The sequence below is a fragment of the Theobroma cacao genome, chromosome 5 (assembly GCF_000208745.1).
Source record: "Theobroma cacao cultivar B97-61/B2 chromosome 5, Criollo_cocoa_genome_V2, whole genome shotgun sequence".
In the NCBI taxonomy this organism is placed as follows: Eukaryota; Viridiplantae; Streptophyta; class Magnoliopsida; order Malvales; family Malvaceae; genus Theobroma; species Theobroma cacao.
In genome coordinates, this window is record NC_030854.1 from 34,627,696 (window position 1) to 34,650,713 (window position 23,018).

The 23,018-nt window shown below is 33.4% G+C and overlaps 3 protein-coding genes and 1 pseudogene across 5 annotated transcripts; 1 reads left to right on the forward strand and 3 right to left on the reverse strand.

Annotated features, from left to right (window-relative positions):
- On the forward strand, window positions 4,049–7,794 carry LOC18599857 (superoxide dismutase [Cu-Zn] 2). 3 transcript variants are annotated; one of them, XM_007030017.2, is made up of 7 exons: window positions 4,057–4,236; window positions 4,363–4,464; window positions 4,946–5,041; window positions 5,144–5,175; window positions 5,397–5,472; window positions 7,272–7,325; window positions 7,536–7,794. In XM_007030017.2, exons 1-7 carry the CDS (start codon window positions 4,140–4,142, stop codon window positions 7,562–7,564), a joined length of 486 nt encoding a protein of 161 aa, XP_007030079.1. In that variant the 5' UTR covers window positions 4,057–4,139; the 3' UTR covers window positions 7,565–7,794. The 3 variants fall into 3 exon arrangements, with proteins under 3 accessions (XP_017977335.1, XP_007030082.2, XP_007030079.1); XM_018121846.1 differs by having other exon boundaries at window positions 4,049–4,236; window positions 4,946–5,175; XM_007030020.2 differs by lacking the exon at window positions 5,397–5,472 and having other exon boundaries at window positions 4,056–4,236.
- Window positions 7,959–11,913, reverse strand: LOC18599858 (cellulose synthase-like protein E6). Its single transcript, XM_007030022.2, has 8 exons — window positions 11,428–11,913; window positions 11,000–11,324; window positions 9,969–10,109; window positions 9,765–9,896; window positions 9,456–9,668; window positions 9,127–9,354; window positions 8,703–9,050; window positions 7,959–8,591 (listed from the first exon to the last, which is right to left on the reverse strand). Exons 1-8 carry the CDS (start codon window positions 11,697–11,699, stop codon window positions 8,043–8,045), a joined length of 2,208 nt encoding a protein of 735 aa, XP_007030084.2. The 5' UTR covers window positions 11,700–11,913; the 3' UTR covers window positions 7,959–8,042.
- LOC18599859 lies at window positions 14,405–18,127 on the reverse strand (annotated as a pseudogene).
- LOC18599860 (cellulose synthase-like protein E1) lies at window positions 18,468–22,675 on the reverse strand. Its single transcript, XM_018121740.1, has 8 exons — window positions 22,347–22,675; window positions 21,873–22,194; window positions 20,702–20,842; window positions 20,471–20,602; window positions 20,185–20,397; window positions 19,815–20,039; window positions 19,349–19,696; window positions 18,468–19,040 (listed from the first exon to the last, which is right to left on the reverse strand). The coding sequence occupies exons 1-8, from the start codon at window positions 22,616–22,618 to the stop codon at window positions 18,492–18,494; spliced, it is 2,202 nt and encodes a 733-aa protein (XP_017977229.1). The 5' UTR covers window positions 22,619–22,675; the 3' UTR covers window positions 18,468–18,491.

Sequence of the window (23,018 nt, forward strand, 5' to 3'; positions counted from 1 at the left end):
AAAATATCTTCCTACTATAAAAAGAAGTTACTAGTTTTCCTTTCATATATCTTGAAAAATTAATACAAACTTAGTAAAGTAAGATAACAGCATGAAACTTTAAAATATTCATGTGAAAAGAGGTTTTTATTTATTTTTCAATAAAATAGCTTGTTCTGTCTCAAAATAAGTTAGGTATAATATTTAAATTTTTTTTTTGAAAAATTTGAATAAATTTTTATTTTTTCATTTCATTTAATCAAATTCTTATAATTTTATTTTAGATCTAATAAATCTTTATGACTAACGTTTGAATACTTATTATTAATTAAAAAATTATTTGTCATTTTATGTTACGTGGACGTAATATGCTGATATATCATAAAAGACAATAATATAACATGTTGATATGACATAATGATATGATTACATGGTATTTTTCATCTTTTATGTCAATATCATGTTAACGTCGTGTGAGCAGAAAATAACAACTGACATAATCAACTCTTAGTTATGAAGGTCATTTTGATTTAAAATAAAAATATATAAATTTAATTAAATATAATAAAAAAATAAAAATTTTATTTAAAAATTTAAAAATAATTTAATTTTTTAAAAATATTATACCAATAAACTATAAATAATTTTCTTTCTCATATTAATTAAATGCTGGATCAGCTTCTGAACTATTTTACATAATTTTATTTGTTGAATTTACCAAAATTTTATTTTATATAAAATTTATTAATTTATGATTGTTTTGTCAAAACGAGCATGTGGAAATTACATAATTTTTGTGACAGTAACTCTTGCCTACTTGAACGGCAACATTAACATATATTTTTTATGATTCATCTCTTGTTTTTGGGTAAAATATTCTTATATTTTTTAAATTTAATCAAAATTTCAAGTAAGTCTATTAATTTTTGAAATAAACACTTCGTCCCAAAAGTGTAAACACGGTTAACAGAGATTATGAAAGGATTAAAATGTTTTGTTTTATTAATTTAAAAAATTATTATTATATTTTTTGAAAAAATTAATTAATAAAAAATAGATAATAATAATTTTTAAAATCAATAAAGGATAAAATTATTATTTTAATATTATCACGTTATTAAACTAACAGAAATACTAACAGTTAATTAATGGTTAGATTTATGTATCTAGTGGAAGATTTTTTTTTGAAATGGAATATCTATTTTGAAAATGAATGAATTTACTTAAAATTTCGATTAAAATTTAGAGATGTGAGAGTATTTTACCTTGAGGAGCTCTTAGGCCATAGGGTAGTAAACCTGTCTTTTTCATTAATTTGATTGATGTGGTTTTAGCCATTCTTTAGTCTCTTTATTTGATTCTAGAAAAAAAAAATCAACAAAGTTTTGTAGTAATTAGAGCTTTTGAATTTCATTTAAAGAACTTATACAATTTGATGTTACATCTTACTTGCCTTGGCTAGCTTGGCTTATGGCTCATATACCTTGTATTAGTTGATTTACACTAATTTTAAATTAAATAGTTAGTATTTACTTCACTCCAAAATTTATAATTATAATGATACGTGTCAAGATTTCACGATAACTTTTATATAAATTAATTAAATTTAAAAAGCAATTTGTAGTTCAATAAATGGAGGGAAAATAATTTTAAAAATGATAGTTCAATAAACAACAAAATATTCTCAAGTGGCAAAAATTATTGGGGTACTTTGTGTCTGACTCACTGCGGATATGATCCATAGAGCCTCTTGAAATAATGAACTTCATATGTTTTTTTTTTTTATTAACAAATTTGTATGCTGATAAATAATAATTGAGGGTGGTGGAACATATTATTATTAATTTAAAGCTCATGCTTATAGTGGTTAGACCATAACTATCAATTTAATTAATTTATAAATTTCTTTCATTTCATCATAATTACTTATATATATATAAGGTGTGCCTTATAAGAAGTTACATTTTGTTTGTAAAATAAAACATACCATGTAACAAATACTTGCCCCTGAAAACTTAATATAAAAGAGAAAAAAATTGACGATTTACGTTGTTAATTTAGATTTATATCATCACATTTGAATCGAGAGTTACATGATATTAATCTATCTCACATATAATACATGATGTTTTGATATTGTTATCATTTATTATTGATCTCGTTTTGCTATCATAGTACTCATAATTGTTAAATTATAACTCCATTTTAACGACAATTTAACCATAATGATAAGTATTAATTTAGTTCGAGCCCTTACATAATATATAATCATGATCAAATAATTATATGAAATATAATTAAAAGTATTGTAATTGATGTCCTCTTTTAAAATGGACTGATATATGAACCAAAGCTTTCTGTTTTTTCGTTTCTGTATGGTGAAAGGGATTAGGCCCTTTTATGATGAATAAAGTTGACACTTGCTATTCAAAAAAAAAAAAATTGATGTCCTCTTCATTTTTAACTCTAAAACCTTTGATATTTGATATGGTTGTGGGTTTGATTTGACTAGACTGTTTCACATGTTGGCATGACCAAGCCATTGAAACTAGTAGCTGGGCTGTCTTTGTGGATAGATTGCACCAAATCTTGTCATGTAGCCTTTGAGAGGGATAAAGGTTGGAGGGTTGAGCTGGAAGTTTGTTTTGAGATAGAAAAAAGACAGCTTAGTTAGCTTTTGCAGAGCCCATTTCTAGGCAAAATATTTAGTGAAATCCCTGCCAAAAGGTGGGGTTTAGTAGGGGATGATCTGGATGTTTGAGCTTCATAGCTTTTTCACATGTTCTTTTTAGGTGATAACTTCATTTCTGTTGTTGCGCTTTTTTTTCCTTGATTTCACAAGCTTTTTCCAAATTATTTTTGGTCTTTACCCATTTTTTTGGACACGTATATGGACAAGGTGTCCCCATAACAACAAAATTTTGAATATATAAATATAAATTTTTTATTATTTATTAGATATATCTTATGAATTAAAAATATAAATTCGTGATTTATAAATTTATTTAAATTTTATTTTTAAAATTAAAAATCACAAAAGATTGAACCTAAGTTTTGCATCGTGACACAAAATTCTTAAAAAAAAACGAAGACGAAGAATTCAAATATTAAACTGTCAAAGCCGTATATATTATTATTTAATTACAAAATATTATTTTATAAATATATAAAAATGAAACGAAACATGAATTCATTGGTAACATAATGAAATATAAACTTAATTATTATGAATTTTAATATTTTTTTTTGCTTCATGTGATAATATCACAGAATTCGAAATTCAATAGAACAAAATGAAAAGAATGGGTGGTTAAGATGTTACTAAATACAAATTCTTCAATATGGAATGGATAAAGAGGAGCAGTAAAAAAGAGTGCTAATTTACATGGAGTCCATTAATTAAGAGTTTACAGCAAATATACCTGAATTTTACAAGGTGGTTTTGCACTAATGGCCGACCAAATTTTGTGGCTTTGGAGAAAAACAAATAAATAAAAGATAGAAAAACTGGTGAAGCCTCCTGATTCTTGCGGATATATAACAAAGTGGTCAATGTTTTTTCTAATCTTTTCTAAATATAAACTATTATGAGATTATGCATTTATAATATACTTAGGATATATTAATTTGAGGTTTTTTTAGTGGAATTTTTTTTTTGAAAATTTTGGTCATGACATATGTATTTATATTTTTCAATAAGATTTTAAAATTATGTTCTTTTTTAATACTTTATTCTTTTACTTTTTTATATTCTAAATTATTTTTATTTTTTAATATTAAAAAATATGATAAAATAAAAAATAAAATGTAATATTCTTAATGTTTATATATATATATATATATATACACACACACATTTATATTATTCACACATACGTTTCTCTATAAAAAAGAAATAATTGGAAAGTATATACCTTTATATCCATTATTTTAATTTCTAAGAAAATACCATTTAATTAAAAATAAATTTAATTAAGAAATCTAAAAGACTTTACTTAAAAGAAAAAAACTCTTTTTTCCTTTTTCTCAATAAAGAAAAAACTTAATTTTAATGATGAGAAATAAATTACAATTATTAACCAAATGAACTGTAAATAAAAGAAGGAAGAAAAATGAAACAGAGGAAACAGAGAAGCAACAGTAGAAGTAGAAGATAAAGAATGGAAGGTGGTTCGAAAGGAACACTCAAAGCTGTGGCTCTCATCGTTGGAGACAACAACGTTAGAGGCTCTCTTCACTTCTCTCAATTCCCAAACGGTTTTTTTTCTCTCTCTCTCTTGCTTCTGAGAAGTAATTTTGATGCTTTTCTTTTGGGGGGTTGGGTTGATTATGTTTTATATGTACTTGGCATATAAATTTATGTAAATATTTTTATGAATATAGGGATAACCCATGTGAAAGGAAAGATAACAGGGCTGTCTCCAGGCCTTCATGGCTTTCATATCCATGCCCTTGGTGATACCACCAATGGCTGCAATTCTACTGGTACCTCCCTCTATTTTTAACTTTATAATCCAAATCTCTTTAAATTGTTTTTTTTTGGTATGAACTTTAAATTTTCACATTTATGCAAATTTGTGTTAAATTAAGGTTGATGTCATTTAGTACTAAAGTGGGTGTTTTTTCTTTCGTATGAAGTTTGAATTTTGATCACTCATGCAAATTTGTGTTAAAATTAGATTGGTGTCATTTAGTTGTAAAGTGGGATTGTTTTTAACTCTTAACATTTATGCAAATTTGTTTAATTTAGGTTGATGTCATTTAGCTCTAAAGTGATTTTTTGTCCCTCTCTTTCTGGTATGTGTATGAAATTTTAACATATATGCAAATTTGGGTTAAATTTAGGTTGATTCATTTATGCTTAAGTAGTTTTTTTTTTTTGGTTGGGGGGGGGGGGGGGTGTGGGTGGGGAAGGTATATGAACAATGTTAGTTTTTGTTGCTTATAATTCTTTGTTTTATTTTAGGGCCTCATTTTAATCCATTCAAGAAGGATCATGGAGCACCAAGTGATGGAGAGCGTCATGCCGGTGATTTGGGTAACATTATAGCAGGCCTTGATGGTATGTGCAATTTCTGTCATTTATATGACTATACATTGGATAAATTGTTATTTGTGAATGACTTTTGGTTTTTAAGATTACAATTTAATGTCTTCATTGCAGGGGTTGCTGAGGTTTCGATTAAAGATTGGCAGGTAGGCGAGGCTAATAATGGCTATGTACTTGTAGTTTGTCATTTTTAAGAATTAAATGTTTGATTTTTCTTAGTTTATTTTGTGGCATGTAACAATGAAATGATTTTGTTTCCTTGGACTGGTAGCTAATTATCATGTTCTTTTAAAATCCATTAGGCTTTTGCTATTTTGGCTTGTTGGAGTAATGGATTATGCTTGTTTCTCTTTGTTTCAATTTGTAGATTCCACTTAGTGGGCCACATTCCATATTAGGGAGGGCAGTTGTTGTGCATGCTGATCCTGATGATCTTGGTAGAGGTGAATTAATTGCTTTTTACAAATTACAAGTGTTTGCATGCAACTGCATGGTTTATTGCTAAAAAAAGGGATATACAGTCTCTTTGAACTTGTAGACACTATGTAGACCACTAGACCTTGAGGAATCAAGGTATGGTGGAGAAATACAACTTGGCAATTCTCTGCTGCAGGGTGAATCTAAGCCAGGATTTGATATCAAATTTGTATGGCATTTCAGAGTAATTTTATTGTTATAACTAGTTATTAGAGACTCTAAATTGAAAAAGGAAAGTTGAATGATATGTTATGCGAATAAACAAGATAACGTTTTGCTTTTGGTTAACGGTGTACTGTGCATCAAGAGCTAACCTCTGATATTGTCTTTATCTTTGACTAGAATATGGACCTTTTCTCAAACCTTTTCCAGCATATGTCTAAATTTAATTAATAATTGTCGACTTCTTTGTCAATAGAGTGGACTTAGAATAAATGAAGGCAAGAAGTGGATTAGCTTTGATATGATGATCCTCGTATACATTTCACAGTATATGGTCTGACACTGGGATATGATATGTACTCAAACCACGTGCTTCACTTTCTTAAATGGTCCATGATATTAGGTACTAAAACAGTCAAGTATAGGACCTTTTTATGGAAAGCAGTTAAATGACATTGTATACTTATCAAATAGGTTTTGTGGTTGATATCCCTCCGAGTTCTAGAGAGATTTCAAGAGCTAAAAAGTTCACTGAGCACTTTCGGATGGGAAAAGTTACTATCCCATTGAACATTGTAGCAGTCTATCCAAATCAATTGTGGTTTATGAATAGAAGAGTTATTAATATCTTTGGACACTATAAGGATCTGCCTTTCAGTCTAGATGTTTATAATAATGTGGATAGAACCGTGTGTATGTGGGGGACACCACCCTGGTGCATTTCTGCTTGTGTTTTGATGGTATGGCATTATGGTTCTGCTTCCTCGGGGGATAATCCCCTATATGTTGTTTTTGTTTTCCATTGCCAGAGGGAGTTTAGACCTTGTCATGCCGTCAACTGGAAGCAGTAAAGAGTGCATGGAGATGTGAGAGGGGAAAACAACCCACGAGGTTATGTTTGCTTCTCTCACTTGTTCTGCATTTTGAGAGGTGCTATGCTAGACATCTGGGCTGGCTCTTTTAGATGTGTTATGTTTATTTTCCTGTGTTAATATGGCCTCCCTGAAGTGGGGGTTTTTGTTGCATGGGATGTATAGTTCACAGGGTACTGACCTTGGCTGTGTTTTTGTAGGCCAGTCAATTGACAATATTCTGACTGATATATCTCAGTTGAATATGGTCTCGTTTGTTTGTAAAAGAGTTCTCTTTTATGCAATGAATCAAAGTTAACTTTCAAAAAAATAAAAGGATGTTTGTAATAATGACTTGATGGCACGTGACTTCTTTGCAGTCATTTGGTTGAAGTTGCTTGGCCTTGTCATGTCTGATATTCTTTTTCTATTAACATGCACCCTCCTCCCCCTTACTAACCAATTAACCAAATCATAAGAAAAAAAATAAAAGAATTGGGGACTTAACTACTGATGAAGTCTTGAAATGTATCAGGATGCTGCTTCTATTTCCTTCTAATAGGCTACATTATCAGTTCCCACTGTTCCCACTCTTTCTTGTCTGACATAAATCATTATATATCTCTTGGTGTGATGATTTTGTGATTTTGTCAATCGACCATATTCTGCTCATGACTTATGTTCTTTTGCTCATAAAAATCACATTTCGTTTTACGATTTGCTTTTAGCTAATAACAATAACCAATATGCAGGTGGGCATGAACTTAGCAAGACAACTGGGAATGCGGGTGCAAGAGTTGGATGTGGTAAATATTTATTTGTCAATAGTTTAGTGTTGCCATGATATGTTTATCTTGAGATGCTGAAATTAAGTTAGATGGGTAGATTTGGAATGTAGCAAGAATGCTGTGGTATATAATAGATTCACAAGCTTGTCATCATTGCTTCTTCTTCCTTTGTCTATATAGATGCTGCATGCATGCAGAATGGACTGACATTTGATTGACTTTGACCAGGTATCATTGGCCTTCAATCATCTGTTTAGGAGTAGTTTGGTTGCTGTTAAAGGATGTTTGACGTAAGACTGCAAATTGTAATCTTGTGCTTGAATTTATGTATCTTGCATTAATCAACTTGTAAACAAATTTTGGGATGGAGAACGGAATCCTATCTGTAATGTATGTGATCAATATGAAAGGTACTTAGATTAAGGAACTCCTTTTTTTAGGTACAACTAGATCCATAGACCACTGTTGAAGTCTTTATGATTGCTTACTTTCTATTTGCACAGTGGAGAAATCTTATTTTCTAACCGTTTATTTTTTGGTTATTTCCTGTTACGTAGCCTTTATTTTGGTAATGCTAAGATCAGAATCCAAATAGAAGTTGAAGGTCTTCATTCGTTCTGAATTCTGATAAAAGTTCAAGACCACTATAGGCTTTCAGAGAGTAATTTTGATCTTATTCCTTAAATTTTACTTGACTATTTGTCCTTATAAGAATACATGTTGCATAGCATGAATTTAGTACATGGCTATTGTGCAAGCGAAGACAGCAAAAGTTAGGGACTGGTATGTTATAGAGGGAGGCATTTTACCGTTGTCGTTCCGAAAGAATAGTCCTTGGTATATAGGCAGGTTTAAGAAAACCAAAATGAAGCAGAGAAGTATCTGTAAGCCAAACAGGTCGAAAACCTTCATATGAACTTCATCCAAGGCAACCTTCTTTATTACCCCAACGAAGCTGAACAGATTGAATAGGGCAAGTGTTGCTAAAATTGTGAACATTGGTGAAGTAGTCCCAAACTCCATGATCTCTTGCTCATATCTCTGATATACATGGTCATCAGCTACCTTTCCTGTGATGACAAAGGCTGTCTTTGAGAATCCACATAGCTTCAGGATATTGTCTATGAAGGCGAAGAGGTAGGAAGTTGTTCTTCTGAACATCCACATCCTTTGTTCATTCAGCCAACCTCGGACTGTTCCTCCACACCATACAAACTCCACAAGGCCGTATGCACAGTTGACAGTGATGACATACAAAAATGGCAGGGCCCAAGAGCTTGAAATCTATTGATTCAGAAAAAATTTACAGTTGTTAGTAGGTCACTCGGCATAAAAGCATCTTTTGCAATTTCACAGAATGATCAAGATGATGTTTCAGGTGAAAAAATATCATACCTTTGGAAACAAAGGGATGCCTTTAAGCAGGCAAAAAGATGGTACCGTAACGTAGTACAGCGAAGCTAAGCAGTTCACAGCCCATAGCAAGTAATTACAGTATGAAAGCTGAAGCATTAGAGGCATCCTTTCACGTCCATACACAAAGGGACAATGTTTTGAGAGAAAGATTTGAAGGTCGCCGTCAGCCCATCTCTTGTGTTGTACTAGGGATTGTAACAGTGTTGTTGGAACAACTCCTAAGAAGGCCTTCCTTTCAGGAATGAAGTAAACGGATCGCCAGCCTCTACTTTGTATGGATATTGCTGTGAGTACATCCTCCACTGGACAGCCGTATTTTAATCCTATCTGCAATCAGCCTAAGGTTACTTAGATATATGTTTTTGCTTCAAGAGAGAGAGAGAGAGGGAAATTTAGAAAGAACCTCCTTTCCCCATTGTGTATTTTCCTCATAGGTGCAACTTGCAAGAGCTTTGCAATTTTCTTCCAGGACACTTGCACTTTCTTTAATCCCTCTGTCATTTTTCGTTGCCCTCCATTCAACCTTAAATTCCTTGCTATACTTCATTCCGCAAAGAGCTTCTCTTCTGTGAACACATCCAGTTCCAATATAGCAAGGCCCTCCATTCCCATCAAATCCTGCAAGCTCCACCTTGGTAGATCAAAAACATCAATCCTCCCACTCTTAGCTATGTTTGAGTTCCAAACATTAACTTAGAAGCTTTATCATGTTATTTATATTTAAATGCTCACCTCCATTACTACTCTCAAAGAGCTGCCATAAATATCATTTTTAGTCAGGTTACCAAAGCTCTGTGGATATTGTACATAGCCAATCTCATGTCCCTTCTCCTCATCCAGAAAAAAGCAAAGAACATCTTTAATCGTCTCTGAATTATTTGAATACATGTCGCAATCCACAGTGAGGATAAATGGCGCATTGCTTATGCTTGATGACACCCTTATCTATTCATCCATGTCCAAGAATGATACAAAGAAAGTAAATTAAAGAATTCTATATATTGGCTTGAACAAAGTACCACACAATGCAGCAATGCTTACCAGCGCATTCAAGGCTCCAGCTTTGAAATTATGGTGGTGTTGAGGTCTTTTTTCGCGCGCCAAATACACCAGGGTTGGCAAAGGTTCTCCTTCAACATCCATGGCGTTAGGGTCTCTTCCATCGATTAAGATCTATATGTTAAATCAATGCAAAATTAGAACTAACTAAAGTATGTGGAAATACGTGTAACAATATTGGTTTACTTGGAGAATGGCTTGGTGATCATGTCGACTTGAAACAAGATCCCAGTCACGGAATCCCTTATGTAACTTGCTTATGCCAACTGGAATTCTGCCCTGCTCTGTGATGGTTTCAATCCTCATCTTCATGTCTTCATATGATTTCTATATAATTCATAGAAACAAAATTTTAAGTTATGCAGTATATATCCAGCTTATTAAAATCAAGAAAGTAAAAGATCTTATTTATTTATTTTTATTTTTAAAATTTTATTACTGTAATTAAAGCCCAAATTTCTTGTAAGGACAAGTTGTATTGACGACGCCCAGATCGAAATTAGAAATTGGTGTAACCAATGTAAGGCCAATCCTTCTTACTTCCAATGTTCTTAGAAGGCAAATGCCATAAAACTTTATTTGGTGGTCTAGGGAGATCGTGGCCGGCTTCCTTGACCTTCATATGATCATTTCAGTTTTTCTTTGCGTGCTGGCCTTGGAAAAGAACCCGACATTCACTTTGATTGAGACATAACTAATCAAAACTGGTCTCTTCACTTGTCAACATAGCACAAAAACCAAGTGACCAATGATGTCATAAATGGCATCATGAGCTCTCACCATCAGATCGTCCCCATGATCGATTCCCTTGTAATTGTCCCATCGATTAAAGCACTCATGAATGGTGGGAATTGGGAAAGAAAATTGAAGACGTAATTGAACATTCAACCTGACAACTTGATTTTGTTTTTGATTCCTTGCGGACCAGAAATTAAATGGTAAAAATCAGAGATACTATTTTCATTGTTGAAATCGCTATCATAGTATTGTTGCTTGAAGTGGTCTGAATTTCTACATGTTGTGAACCAGCCAGCTTCCTCTTGTTTTCTAATTTCATAGTAATGTTCTTTTTATGGATTTGATTAAGATCAGCAATAAATGCGACTCCACTCATATTGATTTTTGGTTGAGACTTGAATTTATTAGTAGATATTCTTCTTCGTGCCTGCCACGTTGTCATATGGTTCTGAAATTAAAAGGAGCTAATGATTACGTACCTTGACGAACAACCACTCTTTGGCCATGACAGAATCATCAGCTGGTTCCGCAGCGTAACTGAAATAAGCCTCAGGCGATCTTGGCTCTACTTTGAGATTTCTGCAGAACGGTAGCCATATCTGGGAGAAACGTGCAGCCTCTAACAAAGCATAGAATGTTAAATCTGAGCCGCCATCGTCAGACAGATAAACACTTAGCTTCTCACTAGGGTAGTCATAAGCCATAACTGATAAGACTGTGTTGATCACCATCATCGGTGGCTCTATTCGAGGATCCGCTGTGCAAACAAAAATGTCTACTCCTGGCAAAGCTTCTTCGTTGTACCTGTTGTAAGAAATTCCTCGCGTTAATTTCCTCAATATGGTTAATCCACACTACCAAGTATAAAAAAGAAATCATAGAAAGAGGGAAATTAAGAGACGGAGACCTGGAAGAGAGCCTGTCTTTGAATGTGTAACGGAAGACAGGATTCCATCTAACGACTGCAGTGATAAAAAAGTAGAAACTAAACCAAAGTTCAGCAAGAAACACTCCAATCCAAGCCCATCTCTTAGTTTTTCCTTCCACTGGACAATAGCTCACTCTATAAAAACAAATGAAACAGATGCCTATAAAGATTGAAGCTGCGTACGATCGAAACAGGACTAGTCCCCTGGCTGGCCTTGTTGCGAAAAGAGGAAGATACCCATTACTTCCCATTTCTCCTTTCCCTCCTTCCACTAGTTTGCTTAAAATGAGTGAGACATGATCTTGATGTGCATATATATAGGGAATCAACTGGGTAGGAGAATTGTTGAACTAAGACTTGCAGTGAAGACCTCCTCAATACATGTTATGAACCAAAGGCTCATGCTTCACTGTTTTTGTATTATGGCAGCGACTTACTGACAAGTTTATGACAGCCATGCACTTAAATGAATGACTAATAATGTTATGTTTAGCATGTAAGTAAGTCTCTAACTACTGTACAAAACTTGATTATTAAGTTCTGTGATGTACATCGTCTAGAGAATGCATATTAGAAAGGAGCCTATTGTTTAGAACAAATATCTTCTACAGTCAGTCTTCATCCTTGACAACTTGTTTCTCTGATAGGTTAAGTTGAACTCTATCTTGAGTCTAAACAACAAAAATTTATAAATTACAAGCTTTATCGATGTCTTAAAACATGGTCCTAATTTGTTAATACCTTCTTAGTTGCCTACAATTTCATGTTATTAATAAATATTTCATTTTTTACTTTTGAAATGTTAAAATATTAATATAAAATAATAATTTAATATTCTATAAGAAAATAATAAGTAAAGACACTAATCAAACCATTAGCTTCATATCTATTTTCCTACATATCCCCCAATGGATAATCATATTTTATTATTCCCAGGTTGGGGATGGCAAGTTTTTGCTTTAAACGTTGAGCATGGGTGTAGTAGTAGTAAACCCTGTTAATTCTTGCTCATATAATCTTCGTGAAGTCGTTGTCACCTGCACCTTTGTCGTGGTGGCAAAGGCTTCTTCTGGATGTCCTATCTACCTTCGTCAAAGTCTATACATTTAAGTATCTCAAATGCTTAAATACTACAAAATGAATGTCTCTCCATTCTTTGAAGAACTTAGTGCAAAGGCTACTTATGCAAACAGGAAGACTTAAGGGCTTGATTCATGACTATCCAAGTCGTTTCACAAGTATTTCAATTAACTTCATTTGCTTGTTACTTCTAGTATTACTCACTTTTACATTTATTTAATTACTTCTTGAAATTGCAAAATGAATTTGTTATATGAGCAGAGCTAAATTTTAAACCATGAAAATTTAAAACGAGATATTTTATTTTTTATAAAGCAAGAGATAACCTTAAAGTATTGAGATGTAAGATTTTCAGAATTCTTGGAATTATTAAGGAGTTTTTAATTTATTCTCAATTCTTCTTAATCAATCGTTGTCATGAATTATTATCATCAACATATAAAAGTATGCATGAACTTCAAAAATATAAATATTAAATAAGATATATATCTTAATTATATTTTCAAATTGAACAATTTTGTGTTTAAATATTTTTTATTATTTATTTAACTTGAGAACATAAATTTCACCAAAACATAATTAGATTCCTTTCAAATTAAAACATCAAAATAAAAGCACTTATTAACATATAATTTTTAGAAATACAGTAGAATGTTTATAAATTAATACTTGATAAATTAATAATCTCGATTAAATAATATTTTTGACCGATTCGGACTTTGGACCAATTAATTTGCTAAATTTATGAGATAATGCAATTAAAAAAAATACATAAATTTCACTTGATATATAAATTAATAATCTCTTTATACATCAAAATTATATATATACATAATTCAATTATGAGGCATTTGTAAAATATAACTTCAATATTTCTTATTTACTTTTGAAATTGATGTTTGCTTGAATGTTATCTCTAACTTTTCTTAGTGTATTAAGCAGCTCTAATGAAATGTTTTTGTATTGCAAGAGAAAATATGCGCAATAAATGTATATTAAGTTTAATGTTTTGAAAAAAAATAAAAAATACCTTGATAAATTACTTTTTCATTAATTGATGTATAAATTAATAAATCATTAATTTATCAATTAAATAACATCTCAATTAATTAATAAATTTTTATGATCCCAAGGGTATTAATTTATAAAATTTAACTATGTTAATATTAATAATCCCATCAAAAGCTAGATATTCCTCACTAAATTGTTACTAATATTTATTTTATGTGAAGAAAGAATTTCAAAAATCCTATTATATATGCTAGAGCAAGCAAGAGGCACATGATTCATACATGTATATATATAAAAGAGTGAAATGCGCTACTGTAATAGCACCTGAAAAGAGTGAGGGGCAAAGGGTAATAAAGACGAAGAGACAACTTTTGTGCCCTTTCAAACAAGAGCATAAGCTAGAAAAAATCTATGCTTTTTCACGTGGAAGAAGCTGCAGAAGAGGAGATCAATCAACAGAAGAGCAGCAGAGCGAGGTAACAAAATCCAGCCATGGAAGAAGGGCAACAGAGGAATGAAGAATAACCAATCATGGAGCATTCAACAGGAGCGGCAGAGCAATGAAGAAAATCTGGCCACGAAGGAATCAATGGAAGAGCAGCGGGGTGTTAAAGAAAATTAGCCCTACCCCTGCTTGCCTAGGCGACGCATAATTTCATGGGGGAAAGTATTGCATATTGTCATGTTAACATTACTCTAGTAGGTTTAGCAGGAAATTCTTCGGAGAGAAGAATTAGTGCTAGGAACACATTAAAAAGAATTTTTGATCCTGCCTAATTGCTTCTAGATTAGCTTGCTGTCGCTAAAAGAGTCCAAGAAAATAAATTGATTGCATGTTAAATAATTTTTATACTATGGTAACAAGTTGATTACAGTCACAATTTGACCTTTTTGGGATTTTTTTAATGAAGTTTTACTTTACATTGATCCCTATAACAAGACAGCTTGTTTAGTACATGGCTACTGTGCAAGCTAGGAGAGCATAAATAATTGACTGGTGTGTTACAGAGGCTGGCATTGTGCCACTGTCCTTCCGGAAGAAGAGCCCTTGATATACAGGCAGGTTCAAGTAGACCAAAAGGCTGCAGAGAAGCATTTGTAAACCAAATTGGTCCAAACTCTTTATGTGATCATAATGGGTGACAACCTTCTTTATTCCCCCAGCGCAGCTGAACAGATTGAGCGGTGCAAGTGTTGCTAAGATTTTGAACATTAATGAAGGAGTGCCAAACTCCATGACCTCTTGCTCATATCTCTGAGATGTCTGCTCATCAGCCACCTTTTCAGTGATGACAAAGGCTGATTCTGAAAATCCAAACAGCTTCAGGATAGTGTCAAAGAAGGCGAAAAAGTAGGAAGTTGTTCTTTCGAACATCCACATCCTTTGATCATTCAACCATTCTTGAATTGTGCCTCCACACCATATAACTTCTCCGAGGCTGTATGCACAGTTGGCAAAGAGGACATATGTAAATGATAGGACCCAAGGGCTTGACATCTGGCGGTTCAAAATGATTTACTTGTTAGCAGCTCAGTTGTTATAATGGCATTTAACTAAGATCCTTTATTATGAAATAAACGATCATTGCATGCAAAAAAATTAAACCAAAAATAAATCAGATCCTTTATTATGAAATAAACGATCATTGCATGCAAAAAAATTAAACCAAAAATAAATCAGAAAATTGTTTTAGAGAAGAATATTACCTTTGGAAACAGAGGGATGCCTTTAGGCAGGCAAAGGGATGGCACTGTAACATAGTATAGTGTAGCAAAGCAGTTTACAGCCCACAGCAAGTAAGGACAGTATGAAAGCTGGAGTTTTAAAGGGATCCTTCCATGTCCATAGATGAGGGGACAATATTTTGAGAGAAAAATCTGCAAGTCACCTTCAGCCCACCTCTTATGTTGTACTAGGTATTGCAACAGTGTCGTTGGAACAACTCCTAGGAATGCCTTCCTTTCAGGATTGTAGTAAATGGATCGCCAACCTCTACATTGTATGGATAAACCTGTGATTATATCCTCTAATGGACAGCCATATTTCAACCCCATCTGCAATTACGCAATGATATGAAATTGTATTTTTTCTTTTTCAGGGAAAGAATCATATTATACAGAGAGATGGAGAGAAAGACCTCGTTTCCCCAATCTGTATTCTGTTCATATGTGCAACTTGCAAGAACTTTGCATGTATCTTCCAACACTCTTGCGCTTTCTTGAACCTTTTTATTCACGTTCCTCCACTCTACATTGAAGTCTTTGCTATACTTCTTTCCACAAAGACTCTCTCTTCTGTGAAAGCATCCAGTACCAATATAGCTAGGCCCTCCATTTGCATCAAATCCTGGAAGCTCAAGCTTGATAGTTTGCCAGGTACGCAATATATAATCAGAAGTAGATCAAAATATCCTCATATTGTTATCGCAAATTTACAAATTTCTTGTTGTTATTTACTGCTCACCTCCACTACAACTCTCAAGGAACTGCTGTAGAGGTCATTCTTAGAAAGGTTATAAAAGCTCTGTGGATACTGAACATAAGCGATTTCAAGTCCCTTCTCTTCATCCATAAAAAAAGCACATAGCATTTTTTATGGCCTCTGAATTATTTGAATAATTCACATTAAGAATAATTGGCGCGTTGCTTATCCTCGCTGATACCCTTATCTAACAAAAATCCGTCATGAAGGATGATAACTGATAATGACAGTTAACAACTTTTAATCTAGTAGTAATCTGCAGAGTAAAATATAGTTTACCAGTGCATTCATGGCTCCTGCTTTGTAATTATGGTGGTACTGGGGTCTCTTTTCTCGTGCCACATATACCAAAGTAGGCAAAGGTTTTCCTTCAATGTCAATAGCATCAGCATCTCTTCCATCAAGTACGATCTAAGCACCAGGAAAGAAAAAGAAAAAGCTGTGGAAAACTTGTAGGCTCTCTGTTTATGGAAGTGCGGATTCTATGAAAAAGAATAGATATAGCAATTTACTTGAAGAATGGTTTGATGATCATGTTGACTTGAAACAAAGTCCCATTCACGAAATCCCTTGTGTTCCTTGCGCATGTCAGCTGGAATTCTCCCCAACTTTGTGATGGTCTCAATGCCTATCTTCAAGTCTTCATATGATTTCTATAATTGTAAAAGAAAAATTTAATACTAGGACTTAAGATTTTGAATCTGGACATTGTGGAAGAATTGGATTGGTCTCAACTTTTTGATGTAGACAAGCGAGTTTGCTTCTACGATTGCAATCAAAAGGCCAACGCCTCCTTTATCAATTATCAATGAGATGACATATACTAAGGAGTTATATGAAATGATTTATATATTTCATAATATATCATTCTGTGATTTTATAGGCCGTAAATGAATTATGTTAGTAATTTAAAAGAAATAAAAAAAATATCTCAAGAAAGCTGGTGAGTAGACCTGTTCAAGGGTCCAGAGCTCGGCCCAGCTTTGGTCAAGAATTTTAGGCCTTGGTTCGATCCATCTCGACCCATGAACCTGTGACCTTAGAGAACTTACCTTGATGGACAACCACTCTTCCGCAATGACAGAATCATCAGGTGGTTCAGCAGCGTTACTGAAAAAAGCCTCAGGCGATCTTGGCTCTACTTTGAGCTTTCTGCAGAACGGTAGCCATATCTGGGAGAAACGTGCAGCTTCTAACATCGCATAGAAGGTTAAATCTGAGCTACCATCATCAGATAGATATACACTTATCTTCTCAGTTGGGTAGTCGTAAGCCATTACTGATAAGACTGTGTTGATCACCATAATTGGGGGCTCTATTCCAGGATCCGCCGTGCAAACAAAAATGTCTACGCTAGGCAAAGCTTCCTGATTGTACCTGTTGTAGAAAAATTCTTTGCATTATTGATTTATATTTAAATTGGATAAGATAAAATGAAATTAGAGGAGGGAATTAAATTAAGAGAGACCTGGAAGAGAGCCTGTCTTTGAAAGTGTAACGAAAGACAGGGTTCCATCTGCGGACAAGTGTGAGAGACCAGTAAAAGCTAAACCAAAGTTCAGCAAGAAACAGTCCAATCCAAGCCCATCTCTCAGTTTTTCCTTCCACACCTGGAATGTAACTTGCTCTATAAACCCAGATGAAGCAGGTGCCTATAAAGGTTGAAGCTGAAAACAATTGAAACGGTAAGCGTCCCCTTGCTGGCACCGTTTCAAAGAGAGGAAGATAACCTTTACTTCCCCTTTCTCCCTCGTTCATGACAAAATCATCAAAAGCAAGCCCAAGCCGGAACTTAAATCCTTAAAACCGTAACAACCCAAGCAATACCCAAAAGTATAAATTCATTAAACTGAACCAAAACAGCTAGGAGGGGGACAGAGAGAGATAACTCTGTAAACTAGCAAAAATTGCCCAACGAATCAAAGCCAACGAACAAAAAGTTAGTCAAAGAAACCACCAGCCTCCGATTTTTGCAATTGATTTACCATACTAAAAGTTCGATAGGTGACTAGGGCTAGAAGCTTTGGCCTGAAATGAGCTCCCAGCAGCTCCTTTACATAGCAGGACGTGTTTTCGCCAAAAGTTTAACTTAGCATCCCCAAATGACTAAACAATTCCCCAAATGTCACCCACTTCTAGTTCCCCCCGGTTTTTTATTTACAAAGTGGTAACAACACAGTGACAGAGATAAAAGAAACAGAGAATGTATGGGAGGTGGCTACAAGAATCAAGTCATTCAACAGTTTACTTCCAAAAGTGGTAAGGTTGAAATGAAGATTGATGACGGTATTCATCGAAGAAGATTATGTTGACTGGTGATTAGATGAAATTTATAAATTTCATTTGACTAATTAAAAATCGTGAAACAATCTATTATTTCAGTTCAGCATACACTTCATGCACAAAATTCTGGAAAGAAAAGAGGAATTAAGAAGTGCCCTTTTATCTTTTTTTTCATTCTCGTAGTGATTTAATACATGGATAGTGCACAGGCCAGCGAGGCAAAAACAATGGACTTGTAAGTAACCGAACTGGGCATTCTACCACTGTCCTTTCGGAAAAAGAGTGCTTGGTATACAGGGAAGTTGATAGTAACCAAAAGCAAACAGAGGAGAATCTGCAACCCAAATAGGTCCAAAACCTTGGAGTGATCAGCTTCCAAGATGACCTTCTTGATTGCCCCCAAGCTGCTGAACAGATTGAGCATTGCAAGTGTTGCTAAAATATCAAACATTGGTGAAGTAGCACCAAACTCTATCAGCTCTTGCTCATATCTTTTCGAGACATCGTCGTCAGCTACCTTGGCCGTGATGACAAATGCTGCCTTTGAATACCCTAATAGCTTCAAGATGGTGTCGACGAAGGCAAAGAAGTAGGAGGTTGTTCTTTTGAACATCCACATCCTTTGATCGTTATACCAACCTTGGAATGTGCCTCCGCACCATAGGAATTCTCCAAGGCTATGGACGCGGTGTGCAAAGGCAACATATGCAAATGGGAGCACCCAGAGGCTTGATGTCTGATTGTCAAAAATGATTTAGTTATTCATGTGCAAATTTACAAACTCCATGGAAGTGTTATGTTTAAAGCGCGTTTGACATTGCAATTGACAGCATTGAGTCGCAAATGCATTGCCAAATCAAGATTTGACAAATTTAATTGAAAAAGTTGAGTGCTGGAAATTTAGAAAGCATATTAAGAATGATGATAATGCTAAAGGAATCATTTTCGTTTGAAAGATTTGATTGTGACATTGATTCCAAATTCAGCTTGCTGTTTCTAAAATAATACAAAAAAGAGCAAGTTTGTCAGTGAGGAGATTCATACCTTAGGAAACAAGGAGATGTCTTTAAGCAGGCAAAGGCATGGCACAGCAACATAGTACAACGTTGCCAAGCAGTTTGCGGCCCACAAATTGTAAGGACAATATGCAAGTCGAAGTTTTAGAGGAATCTTTTTATGTCCATACAACAGGGAGCAGTACCTTGACAGGAATATTTGTAAGTGACCTTCCGACCATCTCTTATGTTGTATTAACATCTGCAATAATGCTGTTGGAGCAACTCCTAAGAAAGCTTCTCTTTGAGGATTTAAGTAGATTGATTTCCAACCTCTGCATTGTATACTCAATCCTGTAATTATATCCTCCACAGGGCAGCCATATTTCAAACCCATCTGCAACCAAAAACTTATTATTATTATATATATGAAAGTTATCTATATAATGTGTTTGTATGCGTGCACATGCTTATCACTGTATATGTTAAGGTATGTTAGAGAGAGCGTCACGAACCTCTTTTCCCCATTGTGTGTTCTGCTCAAAGGTACAGCTTGCAAGAACTTTACATGTTTCTTCTAGGACGCTTACACTTTCTTCAACCATGTTGTCATTTAGTCTCTTCCAATCAACTTTACAGCCATTGTCATATTTCTTCCCGCTAAGAGCCTCTCTCCGGTGAAAGCATCCGGAGCCAATATAGCATGGCCCTCCATTTGCATCAAGTCCTGGAAACTCCAACTTGATTGTTGATACCCCATCACAGGCAGATCCAAGAAAAAAAAAAAATAAATATATATATATATATATATCATCAGAATCGCTGATCAATCACTGGTTTTTATTACATTAATTTGTGTAAAACATTTCTATTATGCTTAATTACCTTTTTTGCTACTCGGAAGGAACCACTGTACAATTCATTTTTGGTGAGATTTTCATAATTCTGAGGATATTGTATGTAGGCAAACTCATCTCCCTTCTCTTCATCCATGAAAAAGCATAAAGAATCCTTGATTGACACTGAATTGTTCGAATACATATCGCAATCCACATTGAGAATGATTGGACCATTGCTTATCCTTGATGATACCCTAATCTATTTATTCACCGTAAAAAAGGTCATTCGATAACATACAAAAAGGAAAACAATTAGCTACAATGGTACTTACAAGAGCATTCATGGCTCCAGCTTTAAAATGGTGGTGAAATTGGGGTCTTTTCTCTCGTGCTAAATATACAAGAGTTGGCAGAGGTCTTCCTTCAACGTCAACAGCATTGGGGTCTCTCCCATCAATTAGGATCTAAGAAATTGATTAAAACACCAATAACTTATAACTAAGCTCAAGTATATTACTAAGTTATCAAAGCATAATTAATTAGGAGTTTATGAAATTAATTACTTGAAGAATGGTTTGATGATCACGTTTGCTTGAAACAAAGTCCCATTCACGAAATCCTTTGTGTTGTTTACGAATATCTTCAGGAATTCGGTTCAACTTGGTGGTGGTTTCAATCCTCAATTTCATGTCCTGGTATAGTTTCTGCATAATTAAGAAAAAAGATCCTCACCTTTTACATATAAACACCGGAGCAAATAATATATACTTAACAATAGTAAGAAAGTAAAAATGTAGCTCTCTAGTACAAAACAACAAATTATTATATTTTTGTAAATTTTTTATTATATTATTAAGTTTTTATATTTTTATTTTGAAATAAATAAATTTTTATAACTAATGATCGATTAACTGTTGTTGGTTAAAATGTAATTTGTTATTCTATGTTACAACAATAACATCACATGCAAACATATTATCATAAATGATGATGTGATATTTTAATGTGATCATGCGATATTTTTATATTCCGTGCATATTAATGTCATGTGAGTATAAAATAAAATTAAAAAGCTTAATTAAATATAATAAAATAATAAAATTTTATTTAAAATTTTAAAAATACACTCTTCATGTATATATTAGCATCCGAGGATCAAAATATATATCCAAATAAATAAAACTCAAACGTCACTGATTACTTAATTAATTGCAAGTAGTAATTTTTCATCCCTACATATTTTTATTCCTTTGACTTTTATTGGAGAGTAGGACAAAAACTTTGTTTTAAAAGGACTTTATATTAATAATTTAATTTTTTTTATAATATATGGAGTATTGGTTTTCAATTCTTTTTAATGTGAAAAAATTCTTTATAAAACATAAAAAAAATTATAACATAAAAATATAAAAATATTAGAAAATTTTATTTTAGAACATTCCAAAGAAAAAGATAGACAAAGAAAATAAGATGGAAGCAAGTAATATAAATTTTTGATAAAAAATTGGAACTGCACAAAAAATTAATTTATTAACTAATTACTCAATTGAAAACTGAAAGTTGTTAATTAATATAACAAATTATAAAAATAGTACTTTGGTACAAAAAATCGTAATTAATTAGTAGAGCATTGAAGGAAGTCCAATTTAGATGGAAACAATGCATCAATAATTGCACAAAACGGTAAACATTCAACAATGGTTGTTGTAAGACAAGGTGAAACAATTAAATTACCTTTACTGAAAGCCACTCTCTGGCCTTGACAGGATCATTTACTGGTTCAAAAGCTGTCCTGAAGTAAGCCTCGGGCGACCTTGGTTCTACTTTGAACTTCTTGCAAAAGGGCAGCCACTGCTTTGAGAAAGTTGCAGCCTCTAACATGGCATAAAACGTTAAGTCTGACCCTCCGTCGTCTGATAGATAGATGCTTAACTTCTCCGGCGGATAATCATAAGCCATCACTGATAACACTGTGTTGATCACCAGGCTTGGTGGCTCTATCAATGGATCCGCTGTGCATACAAATATGTCTACTCCCGGTAATTCTTTTTCGAACCTGTTATTTTGTCCGAGATTAAAACGAGCAGATAAAAAATATACTCAGATAAAATTAAACACGTACAATTATAAAATACGTAATAAACTTCATTCAATTTTTCTTGAATTAACTAGTTTTTTGTTAAAATAACTTCTATATGTATGAGATACCTTTGGGAGAGCCTGTCTTTGTAAGGAAAGCGGTAGACAGAGTTCCATCTACAAACTGTGGTGAGAAACCAATAAAGACTGAACCATAGCTCAGCAAGAAACAATCCAATCCAAGTCCATCTCTCAACTTTTCCTTCCACTGGGAGAAACCTTACTCTGTAGACACAAATGAAGCAGATGCCCACAAAGATGGAAGCTGCAAACAGCCTGAAAAGAATCCGTCCCTTAACCGGCCTTGTTTCGAAGAGTGGAACATAATCATCTTTTGCCATGCCTCCCAGCTCTCTCAACTAGTGTAGATGGGTGCTAAGAAAGATGCGGACTGATGATTTCAATGAGGAAGAGTGAATGGAAATTGGAAAGGAACCAACAGGTAACAATGGGGTTGATGTAGAATATATATTTTTAAATAAGGGATGATGAGACTTGGTATTCAATGAATTTGTTCGAACTTGTGCTTTGTCTAGATGTTCATCACTCAAAGCTTAGTACTTTCTTAAAAGATAAACTACAACCGTTGCCTTTAAAAACTACAACCGTTGCCTTTAAAAGTTATTTGTAATATTTCGTTGTCATCCACAATCGAATACTAAATCTGTAACAATTTGATAATTGGTTCAATTTAATCGTATTCTTTTTTCAATTTTTTATTCAAAAGAAAGACTTTAAACC

Coding starts and splice junctions, on each gene's coding strand:
- LOC18599857 (XM_018121846.1), top strand. CDS start 4,140: ATGGAAGGTGGTTCGAAAGGAACACTCAAAGCTGTGGCTCTCATCGTT. Junction 4,237..4,362: donor CTTCTCTCAATTCCCAAACG/GTTTTTTTTCTC, acceptor TTATGAATATAG/GGATAACCCATGTGAAAGGA. Junction 5,176..5,396: donor TTTCGATTAAAGATTGGCAG/GTAGGCGAGGCT, acceptor TTCAATTTGTAG/ATTCCACTTAGTGGGCCACA.
- LOC18599860 (XM_018121740.1), bottom strand. CDS start 22,618: ATGGCAAAAGATGATTATGTTCCACTCTTCGAAACAAGGCCGGTTAAG. Junction 20,843..21,872: donor GAGAGTGGCTTTCAGTAAAG/GTAATTTAATTG, acceptor TTAATTATGCAG/AAACTATACCAGGACATGAA. Junction 19,041..19,348: donor ACATCTCCTTGTTTCCTAAG/GTATGAATCTCC, acceptor TTTGACAATCAG/ACATCAAGCCTCTGGGTGCT.
- LOC18599858 (XM_007030022.2), bottom strand. CDS start 11,699: ATGGGAAGTAATGGGTATCTTCCTCTTTTCGCAACAAGGCCAGCCAGG. Junction 10,110..10,999: donor AAGAGTGGTTGTTCGTCAAG/GTACGTAATCAT, acceptor TGAATTATATAG/AAATCATATGAAGACATGAA. Junction 9,897..9,968: donor ATCACCAAGCCATTCTCCAA/GTAAACCAATAT, acceptor TTTAACATATAG/ATCTTAATCGATGGAAGAGA.